We start from the raw sequence: 21,988 nt of genomic DNA on the forward strand, positions 1-21,988 counted from the left end.
GAGTAAAAAAAGTTAAGATATCTTAAAAGAAAATAACTCAAGTAAATCTTCTTAGAATGTGATTTCAAACCTAACTCGAACTTTACCCTCATACTAACCTTATCCTAATCTTAAATTAAACCAAAAAGCTAAAAAAAAAATCTCATTAATTTTTAGTATGGTAATACCTTGGCTAGATCATAAAGGAACAATTGTCCAGACAGAGATTTGAGTTTACGAATTCACGGTTTATAAACCCAACTCCACACTGGCAACTGAAAGATATCCGTATAAAACAACCGTGACCGTCTCTTGTGAAAACCAGACGTAAGAGAGAGAACAATGAGAGAGAGAACAATGACATTGTCTTAAATTGCAATCCCCCTGCCACACCCTCCCCTTTTTCTACCCAATTTAGTGGTATCCAATTAGTAGTTAGAGTTTTGTCTCATCGCTGCAACTCCAGTTCGGACTCGGGAGAGGCGAAGGTCGAGAGCCGTGCGTCCTCTAAACATGACCCAGCCAAGCCGCACTGCATCTTGACACAATGCCCAATTAACCCGGAGGAAACACCGTACACCTGGCTACCGTGTCAGCATGGAACAAGGACATCATGGCCGGCAAAACCCTCCCCTAAGCCGGACGATGCTGGGCCAATTGTGCGCCACCCCATGGGTCTCACGGTTGCCGCCGGCTGCGACAGAGCCTGGACTCGAACCAGGATCTCTAGTGGCACAGCTAGCACTGCGATGCAGTGGCTTAGACCACTGCACCACTCGGGGGGCATCTTGACCATTTCTATTCCAATGTATCTCAGAGAACTAATAGGATGTCCAGCTTGTACAAAATGACCAGCAACCGGATCTTGCCTCCTCTCAACTGCCTTCCATTTTGTTTACCTCTAAAAGTGTAAGCCATTGGGGGTGGGGGGTTAAGATGGTCATTCCATGGAACATTTAGCTATTTGATTTAGAATTTTAGATTCCCTTTAGGTATAAAAAAAAGCTAAAATATTGAATTTGGCCTACTACTACTACAACCAACATAAATGCACTGAATAACACATTCATAAATGGCAAACAAGACAGTAAAAAAAAAAAATCATAAGGAATAAGGTTTTAAAGTGTCTGTCCTATTTCTAGGAGATATAAGAAAGCTCAGAAAATATTTGTATATATATTTTTACACATATTTAACCACTTATTTTTTGGGGGCACAAAACTAGCTCCGTACTTCCATGGGTTACCTTCAGATGAGTCCCGTGACACTTGTGGGGGTCGTAGAGCAAAATGGAGCACACCATCATGTTCATCGTGTAGGCCAAACCGTTTGGACACTACAGACATTTTTGTGAGAAGACCGATTTTTCGGGATGTCTCAATGGTCTGACAAACACTGCTGTAGCTCGGCCACCTTCCACCACCGATGCGGAAGACCGACATAGGCGGATGCGGTGGATTGAGACAAAGCCCATGCAGATAAAACTGATATCTCTATCTTAATGATTTGTTGAGCAATTATGAAAAGACTATTGATAGTCATAACTATAATATCTTTATTTTTCATTAAGGTGCTGGTTAAAATTATTAAGAAAACAAGAGCTTGTATACATTTCAACTTTTCCATCTTGCATCATATGGACTGAAATTGAGGTTCTTATTGACAATTTTCAATTCAATTTCACCACAGCACACTGAACTGTTAATGATGGTCTGGACAAGCAGAGGCCCCCTATGAAGCCTGGTCAAAAGTAGGGCAGTATGTAGGTAATAGGGTGCCATTGTACTGTACTTAGCCAATCGATTAAGCACACTGACCCATCATCCACAGATACTGGCACACGTTATGCATCATTGGCATTAACCTAAACCATAAATCAACCAAGTTTTCAGATGCAAGAAAGAGCAGGCTTCATGTAATTGTAACCTTATTTAGACAGAAAGCTAGAACGGTCCAATGCAGCCGTTTCATCTCAATATCAAATAATTTCTGGGTTACAGTTTACTGTGATTGTTTTCAATTAACATGGTCAAAAATAAACAATAATAGCTTCTTTGCAAATAGCAATTTCTCAGGCAAATATTTCTGATAAGATTGCCTGGGAGTGGTCTGAGTGGGGAGGGGAAAACTGGAAATGAGCTGTTATTGGCAGAGAGACTTGGAACTCTCTTTCTTCTTGGTCTATTAACTGGTCCTGTATGGCTCAGTTGGTAGAGCATGGCACTTGCACCGCCAGGGTAGTGTGTTTGATTCCAGGGACCTATCTAAACATAAAATGTATATACACATGACTATAAGTCGCTTTGGATAAAAGCATCTGCAAAATGGTATCTATATATGTAACTAATTTACCACCTGAAAAACAGGCAGTCTTATTAAACAGCTCCCACTGAAAGGGAATTATCATAAATGTCACAGTATACTTCCAACCTCAGTGTGAAATAAAAAAAAACACAGGAAAATCACATTTTGACTGCATTGGGACTTTAAAAGACAACACTGCATGCCATTTGAAAACTTCGGACAGAACAATATTTATTCCTCATAATTTGAAGTCCACAAGTATTTAACCTTTGTACAATTCTCATGACAACAAACCCCCATTTAACTTTGTGTTTGCAGCAGGCTAATATATCTACTAGTTTGAGGATATTATAATCGAGCCTGAGTATCATGTGCCAACTGGTTGTGTAACGCTTTCTGACAAAATGATAACACTCTGAACTTAAAACAGTAGGACTACGTCCCAAATGGCACACTCTTCCTTAAATAGTGCATTACTTTTGACCAGAGTCTTATGGGTCCTGGTCAAAAGTAGTGTACCACATAGCAGGTAAGATGCCATTTGGAACAGAAAGTAGGTAGTTGTCCCTAACCACTAACACATGGTCAGATTTATTTCCTTCCCCCTAATGGTTCAGGTTAGGGTAGTCTGATCCTAGATCTGTGGTTAGGGGCAATATCTTACCTCGAATCAGATAAACAGTACTGTTAAGGAAAGACATCAGGGGTGCGTTCAGTAGGGCACAGCATTGTGGAACATTCAGATAGAAATATGGTACGTAGAACAAACATGCCTCTCTGACAAGTAGAATAAAGAATCATGTCAACTATATTCATGTAATTTCTTTCTGCAAATTTCCACAACGTATCCCTATTGAATGTGCCCCAGGATAGGCATCTGTGGGCGGGCTGCCGGTACAGGAGACTGAGGGTGCTTCTGTCTGTGGGTGAACTGAGCTTATTAATACAGTGGTCCACACAGACCTGGTTCTGGAGAGCTGTGGGTTCCTGCTGTTTATTTGTCCAATTCATCCAAGTCACATTCAATATTTATGCAGTATAGATATATGCAATATAGATAAACGGTGCTGTCTGGATCTCTGGAAACACGTCTGGGTGTGAACCATTGATCTGGATCAACTGTACAGTATGGATGGATGCGTCTGTGTCAAAGAGGCTGACAGATATCTATACAATGTGTGTGCCAGTCTGTCATACCGCATCTGTGTGCGTTTCATGGTTATCAACAGAGTACGGTCGGTCGGTCGGTCGGTCGGTGTGTGTATCTGCGCGCCAGCCGGTCTATCGATAGAGGTAATCAGCTTGTATGTTGGCAGCGATCTCAGCCTCCCACTTGTCTCCGTTGTTGAGCAGTTTCTCTTTGTTGTATAGCAGCTCCTCATGAGTCTCTGTGGAAAACTCAAAGTTGGGGCCCTGAGGGAGAGCGAGGGGGGAGGAAGAATGAGAGGGGAGACACCAAACCAAATAGTTTTACAGGTCCTTTACGCCAAACTCAGTCACAGGAATCTGAACGGCCAGACATCTACAGAGGAAGCTATGGTAGAGGGGTTTTGTGCCAAATAGCACCCTATTTCCTTTTGGTCAAATGTAACGCACTAAGTAGGGAATAGGGTGCCACTTGGGACACCGACCACAGTAGAGAGGTAGAAGGTCCAGCTCACCTCCACGATGGCGTCAACAGGACAGGCCTCCTGGCAGAAGCCACAGTAAATACACTTGGTCATGTCGATGTCGTAGCGAGTCGTCCTCCTGCTGCCGTCCGATCGGGGCTCTGCCTCGATGGTGATGGCCTATGCAATGGGGGGAGGGGGGTAATCATGTTTAGGGCATTGAGCCTGAAGGTGTTGTGGTATAGCAGACATAGGAAACGATAACCGGTGCACTTCTTTTGACCAGGACCTATAGGATGCACTATATGCAGGGGTCTATGTACATGTACCAATTTTGGATGCTGCCATGGAGGGATTTCCATTGCAAAGTGCAGGTGTTTTGATGCCCTGGGAGGGTTAGGGATATGCAGATGCGAATAGTACAGGAGTGTAAACACCACAGGGGCCGGCTGCACCAGTTGGGCCGTAACTCTACGTCCGACGTAAAACGCGCTCAAAGCCGGACCACAAAAAAATGATAACCGCTGCACCACCTGGAGCAAGCCTTCTATGACCCGTCTAGCTGAGAGCAGGCGGCGTAGGGTGTTCAATTCAGACTGTCTTCACGATACCGATAGAAAGAACAGTCATCCATTTTCAAAAGCATGTGAATCTCGCGTTCGTATTTCACAGCCTCCACTGACTGTTGTTGTTGCCTACACACGAGTCATTAGCAAAATAACACTGTAGATTTGGGCAACATTATAGCATGCTAAATGTTTCTGATCAGCGATAGATGAGCAAACTAATAAATGAGCTGCCACCTCCACTTATTTTCCCAGCCAGAGAACAAATATACTGACGGAGATTCGGTGAAACAAAATCACATCGGACGAGTCACAGGCTTTTGGTCGGGAGTAAGCTACTACGCGAGTAAACAGCAAAATCATCAACTTGTTATAGGCTACATAACATGCTATCAAAATGGTCTGATCAGTGGTAAAAACAAGATGAGTCATCTAGACTAAAGATAGGTTTCCCACCTATAAATATATGCGCATTTGGATTTAATACACATGCACCCTGTATCAAAAGGTTGGCTGATCCTCATTCAAGTACCGTAGATCACTTCATGATTCCGTTTTTGTTTATCAAGTTCTACTACACAAGCATCTGACTTACCTAACTCTGTTGTTGAAATATCAAAACATGCGATACCAAACCCGCTCACTCGAGGTTCCTCGGGTCTCTCCACCGAAATAGGTAAATCCGCTTTCAGTTATAATGCCCCCAACTTTTTGGAATAACCTGCAGAACTCCCTGCATCTTTATTCCCTGGCGTCGTTAAGGCAGTTTATGAGTCTAATGTTGAATTTGTTAAATGAGAATTGCATTTGTTTTGATAGAAATAATACATTTTTAAAAAATGGTGGAGTTGAATTTGTATTGTAACCAAACACACACACTACCAGTCAAAAGCTTAGACACACCTACTCATTCAAGGGTTTCTGTATTTTAATATTTTCTACATTGTAGAATAATAGCTAAGAAAGACATCAAAACTATGAAATAACACATATGAATTCATGTAGTAACCAAAATAGCCAACCTTTGCCTTGATGACAGCTTTGCACACTCTTGGCATTCTCTCAACTAGCTTCATGAGGTAGTCACCTGGAATGCATTTCAATTAACAGGTGTGCCTTGTTAAAAGTTAATTAGTGGAATTTATTTCCTTCTTAATGCGTTTGAGCCAATCAGTTGTGTTGTGATAAGGTAGAAGTGGTATACAGAAGATAGTCCTATTTGGTAAAAGACCAAGTCCATATTATGGCAAGAACAGCTCAAATAAGCAAAGAGAAATGACAGACCATCATTCATTTAAGACCTGAAAGTCAGTCAATACTGATTAGAGTTACCAGCCCAAATAAAATGCTTCACAGAGTTCAAGTAACAGACATCTCAACATCAACTGTTCAGATGAGACTGGATGAATCACGCCTTCATGGCCGAATTGCTGCAAAGAAACCACTACTAAAGGACACCAATAATAAGAAGAGACTTGCTTGGACCAAGAAACAAGAGCAATGGGCATTAGATTGGTGGAAATCTGTCCTTTGGTCTGGTGAGTACAAATTTGAGATTTTTGGTTCCAACCACCATGTCTTTGTGAGATGCAGAATAGGTGAGCGGATGATGACCACATAAGTGGTACCCACTGTGAAGCATGGAGGAAGAGGTGTGATGGTGATTTGCTGGTGATACTGTCTGATTTATTTAGAATTCAATGCACATTTACCCAGCATGGCTACCGCAGCATTCTGCAGCGATAAGCCATCCCGTCTGGTTTGCGTTTAGTGGGACTATCATTTGTTTTCCCAACAGGACAATGACCCAACACTTCCAGGATGTGTAAGGGCTATTTGACCAAGAAGGAGAGTGATAGAGCGCTGCATCAGATTACCTGGCCTCCACAATCACCCAACCTCAATCCAATGAAGATGGTTTGGGAAGAGTTGGACTGCAGAGTGAAGGAAAAGCAGCCAACAAGTACTCAGTATATGTGGAAACTCCTTCCAGACTGTTGGAAAAGCATTTCAGGTGAAGCTGGTTGAAAGAATGCCAAGAGTGTGCAAAGCTGTCATCAAGGCAAAGGGTGGCTACTTTGAAGAACCTAAAATATATTTTGATTTTTTGGTTACTACACGATTCTGGCAGGTAGCCTAGTGGTTAGAGCGTTGGGCCAGTAACCGAAAGGTTGTTGGATCGAATCCCCAAGCTGACAAGGTAAAAACCTGTTGATCAGGGCCTTTGTTCCCCGGTAGGCCGTCATTGTAAAATAAGAATTTCTCCTATTAAATAAAGGTTAAATGTAAAAAATAAAATAATCCATGTGTTATTTCATAGTTTTGATGTATTCACTATTACTCTAAAATGTAGAAAATAGTACAAATAAAGAAAAACCCTTGAATGCGTAGGTGTGTATATACACACTTTTTTGGGGAATGTTTGTGTTGAATTTGTTGTCCTCAGGGCACTATTGAAAATGAGACCCTTGTCTCAATGGGCTCCCGATTTAAATAAAAGTAAAAAAAGATATCATTAATTCCCACAGTAACTCTTTATGGATCCATCTAGTTGTGGTTAAGAAAAGGTTCATGCATAGTGGTGGGCTATGCAAAGGGGTGGACTGTTCTCTCTATGGAAGTGACAAGCCTTGCAAAGTTTAGAACTGCCACGAGGATGGCAACAGCCTAGTAACGGGCGCAGCCTAGCAACCATCATTATGAAGCATTAAATCTCATGAACGCGCATTGCTTACACTGGACTAAGCTACGACAAGTCTTATTTTGGATTGGTGCAAACAGGTGTGAATTCTGATCACAAAGTCTGACATAGCTACGCCTGACCTAGCATTTAAGACCACGTTTTTACACCCAACTGGTGCAACAGGCCACAGGTGTGTTTCTATGTACCTGGGCAGGGCAGATGGCTTCACACAGCTTGCAGGCGATGCAGCGCTCCTCTCCAGATGGGTACCTGCGCAGGGCGTGCTCACCGCGGAAACGGGGCGACAGGGGCCCCTTCTCAAACGGGTAGTTTATGGTGGCCGGCTCTCTGAACAGGTAGCTCATGGTCATGCCCAATCCTGGGGAAGCAAGAATTAGGAAGTGATGTTATACACTGCACTGGCTGCATCCAAAATGGCACTGTACAGATTTCAGGTAAAGACTACTTTGTCAGTATGTAGCCTTTATCACAGCCATTGCAAGGCTGGTCCCTGATCTTTTGGTACCCTCTTGTCAACTCCTATGAAATTTGTCATAGGAGTTTGCAAAATAGCAACCAAAAACCTGGGACCAGGTTATTCAGTGGCTGTCTCTCAAACGACACCCTACGGGCCCTGGTCAAAAGTAGTGGACTATATAGGGAATAAAGCACCGTTTCAGACATGGGGGTTGGTGTCACGAAGAGTCAGGAGTGAAACTGACCTCTGAAGAGCTCCGTCCAAAGCAGAGTCTGAGCGGCTCGGTCTGTTATGGACTTCATGTCTGTGGGCAGATCCTGAGCATTCACATACTCTACAGAGAGAGGAAGAGAGAAGGCGGGAGGGAGGGAGAAAGAGGGAGGTAGAGAGAAAGACAGTGAGATAAATGTTGAGTGAGTGTCTGAACATTCATACTAATCAAAGGCAAACAAAGTGCAGCTGTGTGGGGATCACAGTGGTCAGGTGTATATGAGAGACACTGGGTGTGCTCGTTTTGAATTCCCAGGTGCCCCGGATGGGTGGGGATTTCCCTTTAGGACTAATGGAATGTGCAAATGCCGCCCACCCGGTGCACCCAGTGATGCAAAACGAACGCACCTTGAGAGCCGGGGTAAGAGACAGTACTTACTGAAACCCTCTCTCTGGACCGACAGACTGATTGGACGCACCAGATTGTGTCCAGCTGCAAAGGCACCTGTGGGGGGTGGGGAGGGGAGGAGTCAAATTATGACCTAAAAGGCAGAGGATGAATGGAGCTACCAGGGAAGTGTTTTCACCACAAGAGGTCAACAATTAGCAAGTAGACTTCAATGACAGCATTGACTCGTCTTAAATTATTACATTGAGAGCATTTAGCAGACACTCTTATCCAGAGCGACCTACAATCAGTATCTTCATAGATAGTTGAGATGCGTTTTGGGTATCTGTATCCACTGTTTACCCCAAATAACTGAGTATAGCCTAAATTTCCTCTTGAACTGTTGATGACCAGTGTGACTTTTCTATCACTAAAGCAGTGCACCACACCATCAATATCCATCCATCCCTCCCTTCGGTGAGGTCTTACCTGGCCGGGACACAGAATATAGTACACGCAACGCCGCAGACATGTCTGGAACTCGCCAACAACACAGGAAGAGGTTGGGAAAGAAAAACAAACATGTAATTATTAATCATGTGACACGCAAGTGCAATACAGGGTATATATATATATATATGCAAAACGAACGCACCTTGAGAGCCGGGCTAAGAGACAGTACTTACTGAAACCCTCTCTCTGGACCGACAGACTGATTGGACGCACCAGATTGTGTCCATATATATATATATTTTTTTTTTTTTAAGGTCACTGTCCTACTGAAATCTGCTGCCAGATAATACATTGCACTCATTCAGAAAACCTGTATCGGTCTTACTTTGTTTGTCATGATATAATGTAAAGATGTGCCTTATGTTATCATCCAATAACTTGTCTGTTTGTCAACAAACAAACCATAGTAGGATGGCTAATTAAGTTCCATAGCTAAGAGGTTAGTATGTGTGCTTGTTACTAAAATCGTTCATGTGTGATGATCATTATGACCCTTACGTCAGCGCTCTGCTGGTCCTTGTGACGACAGCATGCGATACAAGAGAGAAGAAGCTACTACACTAATATAAATATCTGTTACCTACATAGGTTAGTTAATACGTTAGCTTGCTAGTTGAGGACATGAGTGTTCTAGCAAGACAACTGTCTTCCCAGAAAAAAAAAAACAACCGTCTACCCAGGTGACGCAGGCCCTGCTCAAGGCTATTTTTACTGCGTGACATGGTACATTGTAGCAAAATGTATTACTACCAAAACACTTTACGCTATGACAAATGCATGTTGTTAGATAGGTACAAACAAGCAATAGCGAGCCGGCTACCAACAACCGGTTAGCCATAAAATCCTCAAGGACTTTTCCAATGACTGACGTTATGTAGCTTTAGCTGTAAAAACAGCGGTCATACAAGTACCAAAAGGCAGTAGAAATATCAAAAAAGATATTATGTGTTGTAAAATATATTTAAAACCCTTGCAAATAAGTATGTAGTTGATAAAATAACTTAAAACTCACCGACCTGTCGCTATTTGGCCTTCTAAACCAGAACAGCGGACGATTTGAGAAGTGCAATTTGCGTGGGCAGGAAGTGAAAGAACGTTATGACAGAGATCTCGCGTTGGACGTCAAAAAGTCGCCATGTTTGATGTGGTGCAGGTGGTAAGGTCAAAAGTTTGAAAATATAATTTTCTATCCTAAAATACAGTGCTACGTGAAATTATTAAATGTATTGTTGTTGTTTTGAATTGATTGTGCTTCATTCAGTATTTAGAAGTGATATTTTACACACACATGCACACACATACACACACACACACATACTCACACAATGCTTGATAAGGGATTTGCCAGTGGCTAATGAAGCAGGAGAGTTTTAATTGGAGATTGTTTTTGATGACGGTCTCACTTTGTGTAATCTTCACTCTCCCATCCATAGTTCCCTTTATCTCCTCATGGTTGTGGACTCTAACCAGCTGTCTTAAAAGTAAGTACTGTACTGTATTACAATTACATTAATTATTCCATAATAGCTATGATTTTCTACACATTGTGAGGCTTTCAAGATTGTAGAATTTGACTAACCAACAGTAATTGACTGCATTCATTTATATCTTTATAACTTATAATCACTGTTCTTTCTCTTCTCCATCGCTCAGTGAACGATTGGGCCAACAGCAGCACATCGGTAGTGTTGGATCAGTCCTGGACAAGGGCTGAGAGGTCAGTGCTGGTGGCAGTTCTGAGCGTGGAGATGGTGCTGGGGGTCATTGGGAACGGTCTGGTACTACTGGTAAAAATCATGGTAGGTAACTGTTATTAACTCTGAGTGTGTGTGTGACTACACACACACACACACTTCTCTCCCTGACCTACTGTTAGGAGATCTAACCAAGGACTCGTATATCCTCTTTGTAACCCAGTGTTCTGACTGTAGCTTACGTCTGTGAGTGCGTTGTAGTTTACATATGCCTGTCTGATGGTGGCACTCTTTTACAAAATGTCACAGTACAAACAAGCTCTATCTGCTGATGAAGAGGCACTGAGCAATGCCAATGAGCAGAGCCTATAAAAAGCTTGAAATATAATAATCTCTCTCTCCGTCTCTTTCTCAGTGTAGGGGTCGGTTTCCCTGTAGATACTGGGTCCCCTTCGTCAGTCTGACCCTCTCCGACCTTGGCTCCTCCCTGCTCATCATCTCTGGCTCCCTATTGGCTATGTTGACTAAGGGTCAGAGGTCACCATGGTGCGAGGTCGTCAGCTTGCTCAAATTCGCCTTCATCACTTCCTCTATTGGAAGCATAGGTGAGACTCTCCTGGGCCTAGGTTGTAGGCGTTTTGAATCCGCATTTCACTTGGAGAAACAACAGTGTTACGGGACTGACTTTGATGACCACTTAATGCGCTAACCAACTTCTCTACACACACACTTTCCATTCTCATCATTCTCACTATTCACTTCTAAACACCCACTCCTCTCCTCACACATACATATTTTACATACAATTCAACAATCCTCAATCCACTTGCATATATTGTGTGTCCCAAATGGCACTCTATTGCCTATGTAGTGCACTACTTTAAAAAAAGTAATTCCTCCCCTCTCCACAGCGATTCTCTGCGTACAGCGAACCAAGGGCGTGGCCACCACAGGAAGAGGCGCCTCTGTTGTCGTGGCTCTGGCTTGCCTGGCTTCCTGGTTGACAGGGGTGGTGTTTGGGAGCATCCCTGTGGTCTACAACTGGATCAGGTGAGGGAGGGTTGTGGTGAGGGTCTTGTAGTTATTTGGGTCATACTAGACATACAGTGAGGAAGACTAGGTCATTGTTAATTTGTCTTCTCTTCCATCAATGTACTCTGGTCTATCTTTGGCCCAGTTAGCCAATCTAAATGTGGGGTTTTGCACAGAATTATTATTATTTGGCCAATAATTGGGGCCCAAGGAAAGAATGGGCTGGTGTCAGGCCCTCAAGGAAAAAAATAGGCAGGTCTGTTAGAAATGTCCAGGCCGAATTTGGTCCGGTCCGTCCCTGCCTCTGAACTCTGTCTCTCTCCAACTCTCAGGTACGACCCTGCAGAGATGCTGTGTGCAGTGTTCTGGGAGAGCAGTTACTCTGACATGCTGGTCTATATCCTCTGTGCTTTCTTCATCTGCATCCTCCTCCCCTTCCTCCTCATCCTCTTCTGCTCTCTCTTCACCACTGCTGGCTGCGAGAGGAACTGCGACAGGTATGTGTTGTGATTTGTGAGCATTTGGGTGTGTCGTAGTAGTCTCAAATGGTCTCCCCCTCGTCTCGTTTACATCATCTGCATCGATGTGAAATAACTGCACATCAATTTCCTGATGCATGCACACCATTCTTGCTTTACCAAAGTATCTTATTCAAGCTAGAAATGGAGGTTCCATTCACATATACTCGAAAATTACAGATCAGTGCAGATGATGGAAAGGCGATGAAGAGAAGGCAACCTCACATAGAAGAGGCACCCAGATTAGTACCTTCCTCAGTAACGGCACTCTCTTTCCCTCTCTCCTTCATAGTGACCCAGATGACCTCTCCTCTGTCACTCCTCTGATTGTGGCCTTCTACCTGTTCTGCTACACTCCCTTCGCTGTGTCTGAGGTGACACACACGCACAAACATCTATACACACACTCTCTTCAGATTAATTTTGCATTTCTCCTCCCTGAAGCCAATGGTTATTTTTTTCCCCTCTCACTTCCCCACAGCTGATTCTCCTGGGTAAACTGGACCTATCCCCTGCACCTGATTGGCTGAGAACCCTGTCATCAGTGATGTCCTACCTAGACTGCGGGTTGAACCCTATCATCTACTGTGCCAATCAGGACTTCCGGGAGGCGGGACTTGCTCTGTTCTGGACCAGTAGGAAGTTATTATTCTCTGAGCCGGTGCTGACAAGCATGACAAAGTTAGAATTGTAAAGATTGACCACAAAATAAATTATGTAAAGTGGGTGGCTAAAAGATTTCTCATAAAACAGTTTTAATTCATCCAATTTTAGATATTATGACAATGATTGTTTGACATATTTAAACATTTGTTGGAAATATATGTTGCACTGATGTTGATATTTCTTAAAAGATTAGATGTTAACAAACGAGATGTCGTACATTGGTTAAAATTACAAAGAAAAAACAAATATATATCTTCATCAGTCTTAAATCATTGGCTGACTCAGTTCTTGCTGCCTTTTCCCCTCTGCATTTTATAAAACCAGTCTACCTGTACCTACATTTCTTTTCAAATCTGAATTAGGTGTGATTGGCCTACTATCTAGAATATAACCTCAGTGAATGACCGACTCAGTTTTGTCATTTGTCCTTGAAGTGGGCTATGTTTCTTCTACACAATTTCTGCTCCGTCAAGTCCACGAAGACAATTGAACACAATTGCAGACAGACTCAGACCTATTGCCATTGATCCTCCATGTACAGACCTATTCAGTCCGTTTTGGTGCTATGCTTGTGAAGTGCGTGAGAAAGCAGAAACTGTAGTGGAACTGCAGAACGTCACACACTTTGGACCAGAAGTGTCCAGTGAGATGTTGGAATGGCTGGTACCGAGCCAGGGTGTGATCCAACAGTTTCAGCAACACGAAACCACTGCAGGATAATACCGCAAGACCCAGGTATCTCCGGGAGTGGCAGTCTCCATGGTTACGGTTTACCCCTACACCTTTGATGACCGCGAAGGCCACATGACACCCGAGGGCCACCTCGAACCCTTGGTCGTGCACCAGCGAAAGGCCATAGCTGAGAATGGAGCACAACTCGACCGTTAACGCGTACCGTGTCCGCCAACCGTGCTCGATAAAATCGCACCACACCAGCACCCACGCGAAAATGGGAAGCGTGAACCACTGGTCCAAAACAGCGGGCGCACGAAGGAGAGTCGCGAGGCGCACCCACTGCACAGGTGCGTAGGCAATGGCCATGAGTGCGAACATGTCTTTGACGTAATCTGCCCTAGTGTCTCTATTACCGTTCATCCGTTGAAGTAGCCAGTAAATGCCCATGAAAATGTATCCCAAATTGACCAAGGAGTTGAATGGCATTGCCAGGTAACAGGGTAGGTAGTCAACTGTCTTCTCGGCGTAGTGATCATAGCTCATGTCGACTAAAACGCTGTTGAATAGACCAGTGTTCGCCAAAACAACACAAACACAAAAGGGCACTAAAACGTGTAACAATGCAGACTTCATTATTATATCATATAGTCCATCGCATTCGTACAATAATTGTTTTAAAAATCATGGAAAATGAAATGTTTTGACAGAGCAAGTTGCGACGCAAACTTTTCCTGTTGTTTTTCCGGGATTGGAATCACATGATTGCGCCAATGATTTATACACTAGATGACTAATGGGCACTGTTTTGAAGACCCCGTGACTCCATTTTGGCACTCCCCAACCGTTTAAGAAAAATATGAAGGAAGTTTTGATATGCGTTTATTAATGTCTACATTTGCTTTTGCCAAGTTTATTCTATTACAGACACCTTCATGTATACTTGTATATATTTTGATCTAAACATAAAAGTAAAACATTTAAATGTATAAAAACATTTTCCTTAAAGTATCATTTTTGTTGTTGATTGAAGTAGCTATTTACTGTACATATAGATAGTGGTAAAGTGACTAGGCAACAGGATATATATAATGACAGTAGCAGCGACGTGTTGCGAAAGTATACATGTGTGTGTTGGGGTGTAGGAGCCAACTTCACACCCTCATTGCGGAGCCTCCGGAGGCACACAGAGGCCATATTGAGCTCCGTACCGCATCACTGTGCGCCTCCCAAATTCTGTAACGGAGGGCTCCGTATAGCTCCGCATTGACATAAATGGTTGGGGGCGGGAGGTCCTGTATAAACACAAACTCACTTCCTTCACAACAGCTCTGCACTGTGCCGTGAAGCGCAAGAAGTATGAATGCCCTGACTTCTGCAGAGGTTGTATCACCGTAAACACTGGAGCCTTCCTCTGACACCACCTGGTATAGAGGTCCTGGATAGCAGGGAGCTTGGCCCCAGTGATGTACTGGGCCGTACGCACTACACTCTGTAGAGCCTTGCATTGGATGCCAAGCAGTTGCCATACCAAGTGTTGATACAGCCAGTCAAGATGTTTTCGATGGTGCAGCTGTAGAACTTTTTTAGGATCTGAGGGCCCATGCCAAATATTTTCAGCTTCCTAGTTTCCACTGGCTGCCCCTCCACTGCAGAAAGCACTGAGCTAGACTGAAACACCTGCATTTTGGAGCTGCCTTACTCAAGAAAGCAAGAAAGAGACCATGTTTGTATACGGCTTTATTCACTTAATAAATGTGTTTTTATATTGTTTGCAAACTGATATGTGACACGTATTCATGCCAAAATAACATGTAAAACAGGCAACAAACCGGTGGTGCTCTAAACCTCCCTGAATGACGGGTCGCCACTGCTGGCACCACACTGCCAGGTCACTGACCTCTTCTCTTATAGGCTGCGTCATCGTCATCTGTGATCAGGCCTACCACCGTTGTCTTGTCGGCAAACTTATTGGGGTTGGAGTCGTGCATTGCCACAGTCGTGGGTGAACAAGCAGTACAGGAGGGGACTAAGCACGCACCCCTGAGGGGCTCCATTCTCAAGTAGGTGTCCTTTGGTCCAGGTGGAAAAGAGCAGTGTGGAGTGCAATAGAGATTGCGTCATCTGTGGATCTGTTGGGGCGATATGTGAATTGGAGTGCGTCCAGGGTGTCTGGGATGATGGTGTTGATGTGAGCCATGACCAGCCTTTCAAAGCATTTCATGATTGTCTGCATAATGCACAGCCCTTGTCACAATGATCTGTACACAATTCCTGGTAGCTAAAAATGTCCCAGTTCTACCTTTGCCTGCATACTCACCAGACATGTCACCCATTGAGAATGTTTAGGATGCTCTGGATTGACGTGTATAACTGTGTTCCAAATGTCATGCAGATGTAAGACGGTTACGGTATCTGTAAGTGTGAGAAGCACAGGGAGGAGGTGAGATTACAGTTTTTAATACATCAAATGTAAAGACAAAAAAGGAGAAGAGAGGATGAGAGGGAGAAGCAACCTGGTCCACTTTGGTAAGATTTTCTTTAGTATGTCATTGTGAAAATGTTCATTTTCTTTATTTTGTAATGTCATAGAATATACTTTATTCTCAGTCAATTTACCTGGTGAAACAGTGTGGTTATTCCACCATTGTCCCCTAGGTGGCGCTGCTGTCCCAGTGAATCTCCAGGAGGAGACTGCAGTGTGTGGCATGCCCAGAGCCTGTGACCTGAAAAAGTTTGATGACTCGTACAGGCTGGGCACCAACTGTATCAAGTACTAAAAGGCTCTGCTCAACTTCACCAACAATTCGGTGTTTTTTGAGATATGTAACTTGGTGGAAAAAATACTTTACATTTCACCTAATTTTAACATTCTGTCATAAAGAGCACATGTTCAATTAAATAAAAAAGCATGTTTTCCCATTTCAAGAGGATAAAAAATAAATAACTGTAAGTGCCAAATAAAGTAACAGGGTTGACGATTTAATCGTCCATCAGCCATAAATCCCCTTGTAACAGAGGGAATGGAAGCTTGTTGTATGCAAGAGGAAGGGCAATTGAATGCAAGCGCCACAAAAAAAATAAACAATTGTTAAATTTCAATAAACCCCAGAAATGTTTTTTACATTGGTGAATGACAGTAACAGTTTTGTTCTTTGTCCTAGAAGTGGGTTAGGCTTATAAATCCGCATTAGTGGGAAATCAGGTGTAGTGGGACATTTGTGTTTGAGGGTACTATACTATGATAATGTACACTACAAAGTAATTTCAGTGTGTACAGAATATTCAAATAAATGGTAAGTGTGTGGTATGGTGCAAAAGCCAGCCCAGGGTTCAACTGTTGGAACAGTATTGTGGCTTGGGGGTAGAGGCTGGCTTTGAAACAGGTGGTCAAAAACTTGATGTTGACTCTCACTACAGCAGATTCCTCTCTCCTGTGTGCCGCCACATCCTGCCTTCACAATCGGAGGCCCCTTTCTGAGTCTGGACCCTCATCAATGGCAAGGTAGCATCTGCCACACTTTCGACTTCAGGCCCTTGGTATTACAGCCAGAAACCTAAGCTACAAATTGCAAGAGAAGTATTAGAAATGACTTACTATGTTAACATATTTCCCTCCCCCACAACCTATATATTTTTATATATACATTTATTGTGACAGTCTATAAAAATATTTAAATTGATAACAGTTATGTTGTTACCTTCATGTCTGCGGCCCAAACTTGGCACCGTTGGCCAGTTGTAGTGTCTCCCTCCTGGCCCTGTTTGAAACAATAACGCCACATTGAAATGAATACCCAGAGTTGCAACATCAACCAAGGGGCTTTTTTCTCCTCTGAATGTGCATTTAACGTTAGTCAATGTTGTTAGCTAGCAAGATGGCTAGCTACGTAACTCGGCTAGCAAGGACACAATCGGATAGCAAACTAGCGTACTTAATAGCATTTTCCCCATAATTTAGCTAGCTAGAAACTGCCAAGTTCATGTTTCAAGCTAGCTAAGTAGCTAACATTAGCATGCTAACCAAGTAACGTTAACTAGCTAGGCTAGCTATCTTGCATGCGTTATTGTCGTTTTTGAAGTTAATGCATTACACAAGTAAAACTACACACAAATGAAGAAAGCCGTAACGTTACTTACTTGAGCAAACAAACTTTGCATTCCAATCTGGTGCATGAACAGATGAGAACAAAAATGTTCAAACGCTTTGGTTACATATTTGAACATTTCAAATTAAGTCTATTGACTCCAACGAACGACCCACTCTCTCCATGCATGATCCAAAATCCAGGCTAGCGAATTGGTGCTCCATCTATTTACAGTCCCTTCAGAAAATATTCACACCTCTTGACTTTTTCCACATTTTGTTGCGTTACAGCCTTCCTTTGAGCATGGTGACGTTTTTCATTACACTTTGAATTGTGTGTCAATACACCAAGTCACTACAAAGATACAGGTGTCCTTCCTAACTCAGGACTGGGGAAGGTGGAAAGCTCATGGACATACACATCACTGTCAAACTGAAATGGTCCACCCACACAGACAGTGCGGTGAAGAAGGTGCAACAGCGCCACTGTCGGAGCTAGAAACACAAGAATTTCGCTACACCGCAATAACATCTGCTAAACATGTGTATGTGACCAATAAGATTTGATTTGAGTTGCCAGAGAGGAAGGAAACTGCTCAAAGATTTCACCATGAGGCCAATGGTGACTTTAAAACAGTTACAGAGTTTAATGGCTGTGATAGAAGAAAACTGAGGATGGATCAACAACATTGTAGTTACTCCACAACACTAACCTAATTGACGGAGTGAAAAGAAGGAAGCCTGTACAGAATACAAATATTTCAGAACATGCATCCTATTTGCACAGCCTGGTCTCACAGACTAGACGTAACATAGTAAAGGTAAATCCGGGACACTGAAATTAGTATGATTTGTTACGTTTGGTATGGTTACATAAGACATAGCTACTTAAGGCAAAAACTAAAGTAGTGTGGTTGGTCTGGGTGGAAGGGTGGGTGTATAATGCGAACGATAAGGTCTGGGAAGTTTTTCAGGATAAAAAAGAAACGGAGTGAAGCTAAGCACAGGAAAACCCGGTTCAGTCTGCTTTCCACCAGACACTGGGGGAGGAAATCACCTTTCAGTAGGACACTAACCTAAACACAAGGCCAAATCTACACAGAGTTGCTTAGCAAGAAGAAAGTGAATGTTCCTGAGTGGCTGAATTTTGAAAATAATAATGGGCAAATATTGTACAATCCAGGTGTGGAAAGCTCTTAGAGACATACCTAGAAAGACTCCTGAAGCCAAAAGTGCTTCTACAAAGTATTGACTCAAGGGTGTGAATACTTATGTAAACAAGATATTTCTGCATCTCATTTTGAATACATTTGCAAACATTTCTGAAAACATGTTTTGTCATTATGGGGTATTGTGTGTAGATGGGTGAGAAAAAAATCATATCTAATCCATTTTGAATTCAGGCTGTAACACAACAAAATGTGGAATAAGTCAAGGGGTACAAATACTTTCTGAAGACACTGTATATTGAATGTGTGCATCTAGTGTATTGTTGTTCTGTATTTCAAAATGTTGGGTAGTGATAAATACAGACAATTAAACTGTTCTTTACCTCCAAAAGCCTGTGGCGTTTTCTATCTTAAAGCTACTGGCTACTTCTTCTTCGTGTGGTTTTCTGGCAGACAAGACACTTAGTTGTATATTGCTGCCTTTCACAGTTCAGAAAGTGCATTTGTCACGGTTGTCGTCTGGAATGGAGGACCAAAACGCAGCAGGAATGTGGATGCTCATCTTGAATTTATTTTTGAATGAAGAGAACACCAAAAAAAACCCAACAAAAACAGTCTTGTAACGCTCACACAGGCAAAACAAGAAACAATCTCCCACGAACACTAAACCAAACAATTACCCATATATAGGACTTTCAATCAGAGGCAACGAGAAAGCACCTGCCTCCAATTGAGAGTCCAACCCCCCATTAACCTACACATAGAAATACACCAACCCAGAAAGAACATAGAAGTACAAAACATAGAACATAGACCAAAACCCGGAAATAATAAATCAAACGCCCTACTAAATAAACCACCACCCCGAACCACATAAAACAAATACCCTCTGCCACGTCCTGACCAAACTACACAAACAAATAACCTTTATACTGGTCAGGACGTGACAGCATTGCACATTTTGTTCACAATAAAGGGAAATGGGGAAAATATAAATTGCACCTAGATCTATACCTTTATCCCAAACAAACCCACAACCTCATCCCACTACTTTGGCCCTAACAAATTCGACACCAGGCCGTCAGCCTGGGAAGCTGGAACCCCTTTTCTCAAAACCCCCTGTAGTTCTTCTGCAATAAAATCTCTTGACCTAAAAACATCTCTGCTGCTGCTACTACCAATTCAATCTTTTCAATCTTCTGGGATTTCCTTTTCATCTGTGCGGTACAATTAATGACCATAGCAATAAACACCAAGAAGCCAACAATACTAAAGCACAAACTTTTGGGGTCACTCTGTACTGGCCTACTACTCACAGGGATCCTCTTAGGCTCCTTCACCCTTAGCTCTCCATCCTCTACTTTCCTCACTGCCTCAGAGCTACTGGCTGCTATCAAGTATTAAAGACAAGTTTGAAAACTCGATGGAGGATGGTGAATTTTTTTTTCTCCCGTTGATAGCTTTTCAGCTTCTTCTTCTGCGGTGTTTAAGCGGTGCCGCTACTATAAATAGTGATCAATACTTGTTCAAGTGGGTGAGGCGGTTTAGGGAGTGGCATTTATTGATAGAAAGGAACCGTTTGTATTGCCTCAAAAATATTGTGTATTAAATCAATGGCAAACATGTAGGCTATTTTAGGGTATATTCAATATAAACTCAGCAAAAAAAGAAATGCCCCTTTTTCAGGACCCTGTCTTTCAAAGATAATTAGTAAAAATACATATATAACTTCACAGATCTTCATTGTAAAGGGTTTAAACACTGTTTCCCATGCTTGTTCAATGATCCATAAACAATTAATGAACATGACCCTGTGGAACGGTCATTAAGACACTAACAGCTTACAGACAGTGGGCAATTAAGGTCACAGTTATGAAAACTTAGGACACTAAAGAGGCCTTTCTACTGACTCTGGAAAAACACCAAAATAAGATGCCCAGGGTCCCTGCTCATCTGCGTGAACATGCCTTAGGCATGCCGCAAGGAGGCATGAAGACTGCAGATGTGGCCAGGGCAATAAATTGCAATGTCTGTGCTGTGAGACGCCTAAGACAGCGCTACAGGGAGACAGGACGGACAGCTGATCGTAGTGGCAGAGCACGTGTAACAACATCTGCATAGGATCGGTACATCCGAACATCACACCCGTGGGACAGGTACAGGATGGCAACAACAACTGCCTGAGTTACACCAGGAACGCACAATCCCTCCATCAGTGCTCAGACTGTCCGCAATAGGCTGAGAGAGGCTGGACTGAGGGCTTGTAGGCCTGTTGTAAAGGCAGGTCCTCACCAGACATCACCGGCAACAACGTCGCCTATGGGCACAAACCCACCGTCGCTGGACCAGGCAGGACTGGCAAAAAGTGCTCTTCGCTGACGAGTCGCGGTTTTGTCTCAGGGGTGATGGTTGGATTCCAGGGGTGGTGGTCGGATTCGCGTTTATCGTCGAAGGAATGAGCGTTACACCGAGGCCTGTACTCTGGAGCGGGATCAATTTGGAGGTTGAGGGTCCGTCATGGTCTGGGGCGGTGTGTCATAGCATCATCGGACTGAGCTTGTTGTTATTGCAGGCAATCTCAACGCTGTGCGTTACAGGGAAGACATCCTTCTCCCTCATGTGGTACCCTTCCTGCAGGCTCATCCTGACATGACCCTCCAGCATGACAATGACATCAGCCATACTGCTCGTTCTGTGCTTGATTTCCTGCTAGACAGGAATGTCAGTGTTCTGCCGTGGCCAGCGAAAAGCCCGGATCTCAATCCCGTTGAGCACGTCTGGGACCTGTTGGATCGAAGGGTGAGGGCTAGGGCCATTCCCCCCAGAAATGTCTGGGAACTTGCAGGTGCCTTGGTGGAAGAGTGGGGTAACATCTCACAGCAAGAACTGGCAAATCTGGTGAAGTACATGAGGAGGAGATGCACTGCAGTACTTAATGCAGCTGGTGGCCACACCAGATACTGACTGTTACTTTTGATTTTGACCCCCCTTTGTTCAGGGACACATTATTACATTTCTGTTAGTCACATGTCTGTGGAACTTGTTCAGTTTATGTCTCAGTTATTGAATCTTGTTATGTTCATACAAATATTGACACATGTTAAGTTTGCTGAAAATAAACGAAGTTGACAGTGAGAGGACGTTTATAATTAATCTACTTAGACTGTCAATTATTAGGTATATCACTTTTGTGTCATCCTCAATGATTTTAAATGCATTATGTCCACGTGTGTGGTTGTATTGTGTTTTTAAATTGGCAAATAAATCAAATCAAATTAAGATCAAACAAATTTAAGGTATTCCAGTATTAATTCTAAATTGTATTTATTTTCACCTCTAGGGCCTATTTATTGCCTACCTCCCTACTCTTCTACATTTGCACACACTGTACATAGATTTTTCAATTTTTCTTTTATTTT

General features: G+C 42.9%; 3 protein-coding genes and 1 long non-coding RNA gene across 7 annotated transcripts; 1 reads left to right on the forward strand and 3 right to left on the reverse strand.

Moving 5' to 3' along the window:
* Positions 1 to 2,488: 2,488 nt before the first annotated feature.
* LOC115191869 (NADH dehydrogenase [ubiquinone] iron-sulfur protein 8, mitochondrial) lies at positions 2,489 to 9,823 on the reverse strand. Of its 2 annotated transcripts, none has more exons than XM_029749853.1 (7): positions 9,744 to 9,823; positions 8,708 to 8,752; positions 8,270 to 8,335; positions 7,865 to 7,954; positions 7,349 to 7,521; positions 3,945 to 4,073; positions 2,489 to 3,696 (listed from the first exon to the last, which is right to left on the reverse strand). In XM_029749853.1, exons 2-7 carry the CDS (start codon positions 8,748 to 8,750, stop codon positions 3,565 to 3,567), a joined length of 633 nt encoding a protein of 210 aa, XP_029605713.1. In that variant the 5' UTR covers positions 8,751 to 8,752; positions 9,744 to 9,823; the 3' UTR covers positions 2,489 to 3,564. The 2 variants fall into 2 exon arrangements, with proteins under 2 accessions (XP_029605713.1, XP_029605714.1); XM_029749854.1 differs by having other exon boundaries at positions 9,748 to 9,805.
* si:dkey-9i23.8 (galanin receptor type 1) lies at positions 9,820 to 12,725 on the forward strand. 3 transcript variants are annotated; one of them, XM_029749851.1, is made up of 8 exons: positions 9,820 to 9,887; positions 10,165 to 10,212; positions 10,385 to 10,530; positions 10,841 to 11,030; positions 11,337 to 11,475; positions 11,790 to 11,954; positions 12,268 to 12,349; positions 12,457 to 12,725. In XM_029749851.1, coding segments are annotated over exons 2-8 (936 nt in total). In that variant the 5' UTR covers positions 9,820 to 9,887; positions 10,165 to 10,211; the 3' UTR covers positions 12,670 to 12,725. The 3 variants fall into 3 exon arrangements, with proteins under 3 accessions (XP_029605711.1, XP_029605710.1, XP_029605709.1); XM_029749850.1 differs by having other exon boundaries at positions 9,862 to 9,887; positions 10,202 to 10,212; XM_029749849.1 differs by lacking the exon at positions 9,820 to 9,887 and having other exon boundaries at positions 10,026 to 10,212.
* On the reverse strand, positions 12,714 to 14,085 carry LOC115191868 (transmembrane protein 187-like). Its single transcript, XM_029749852.1, has one exon. It carries the CDS (start codon positions 13,947 to 13,949, stop codon positions 13,185 to 13,187), a length of 765 nt encoding a protein of 254 aa, XP_029605712.1. The 5' UTR covers positions 13,950 to 14,085; the 3' UTR covers positions 12,714 to 13,184.
* Positions 14,086 to 15,040: 955 nt separating this feature from the next.
* On the reverse strand, positions 15,041 to 17,852 carry LOC115191871 (uncharacterized). The gene is made up of 5 exons (XR_003877779.1): positions 17,454 to 17,852; positions 17,015 to 17,074; positions 15,933 to 16,875; positions 15,634 to 15,728; positions 15,041 to 15,445 (listed from the first exon to the last, which is right to left on the reverse strand). It is a non-coding gene; the product is annotated as an uncharacterized LOC115191871 (long non-coding RNA).
* Between the last annotated feature and the right edge of the window lie 4,136 nt (positions 17,853 to 21,988).

The sequence above is a fragment of the Salmo trutta genome, chromosome 4 (genome assembly GCF_901001165.1).
Source record: "Salmo trutta chromosome 4, fSalTru1.1, whole genome shotgun sequence".
Lineage (NCBI taxonomy): Eukaryota > Metazoa > Chordata > Actinopteri > Salmoniformes > Salmonidae > Salmo > Salmo trutta.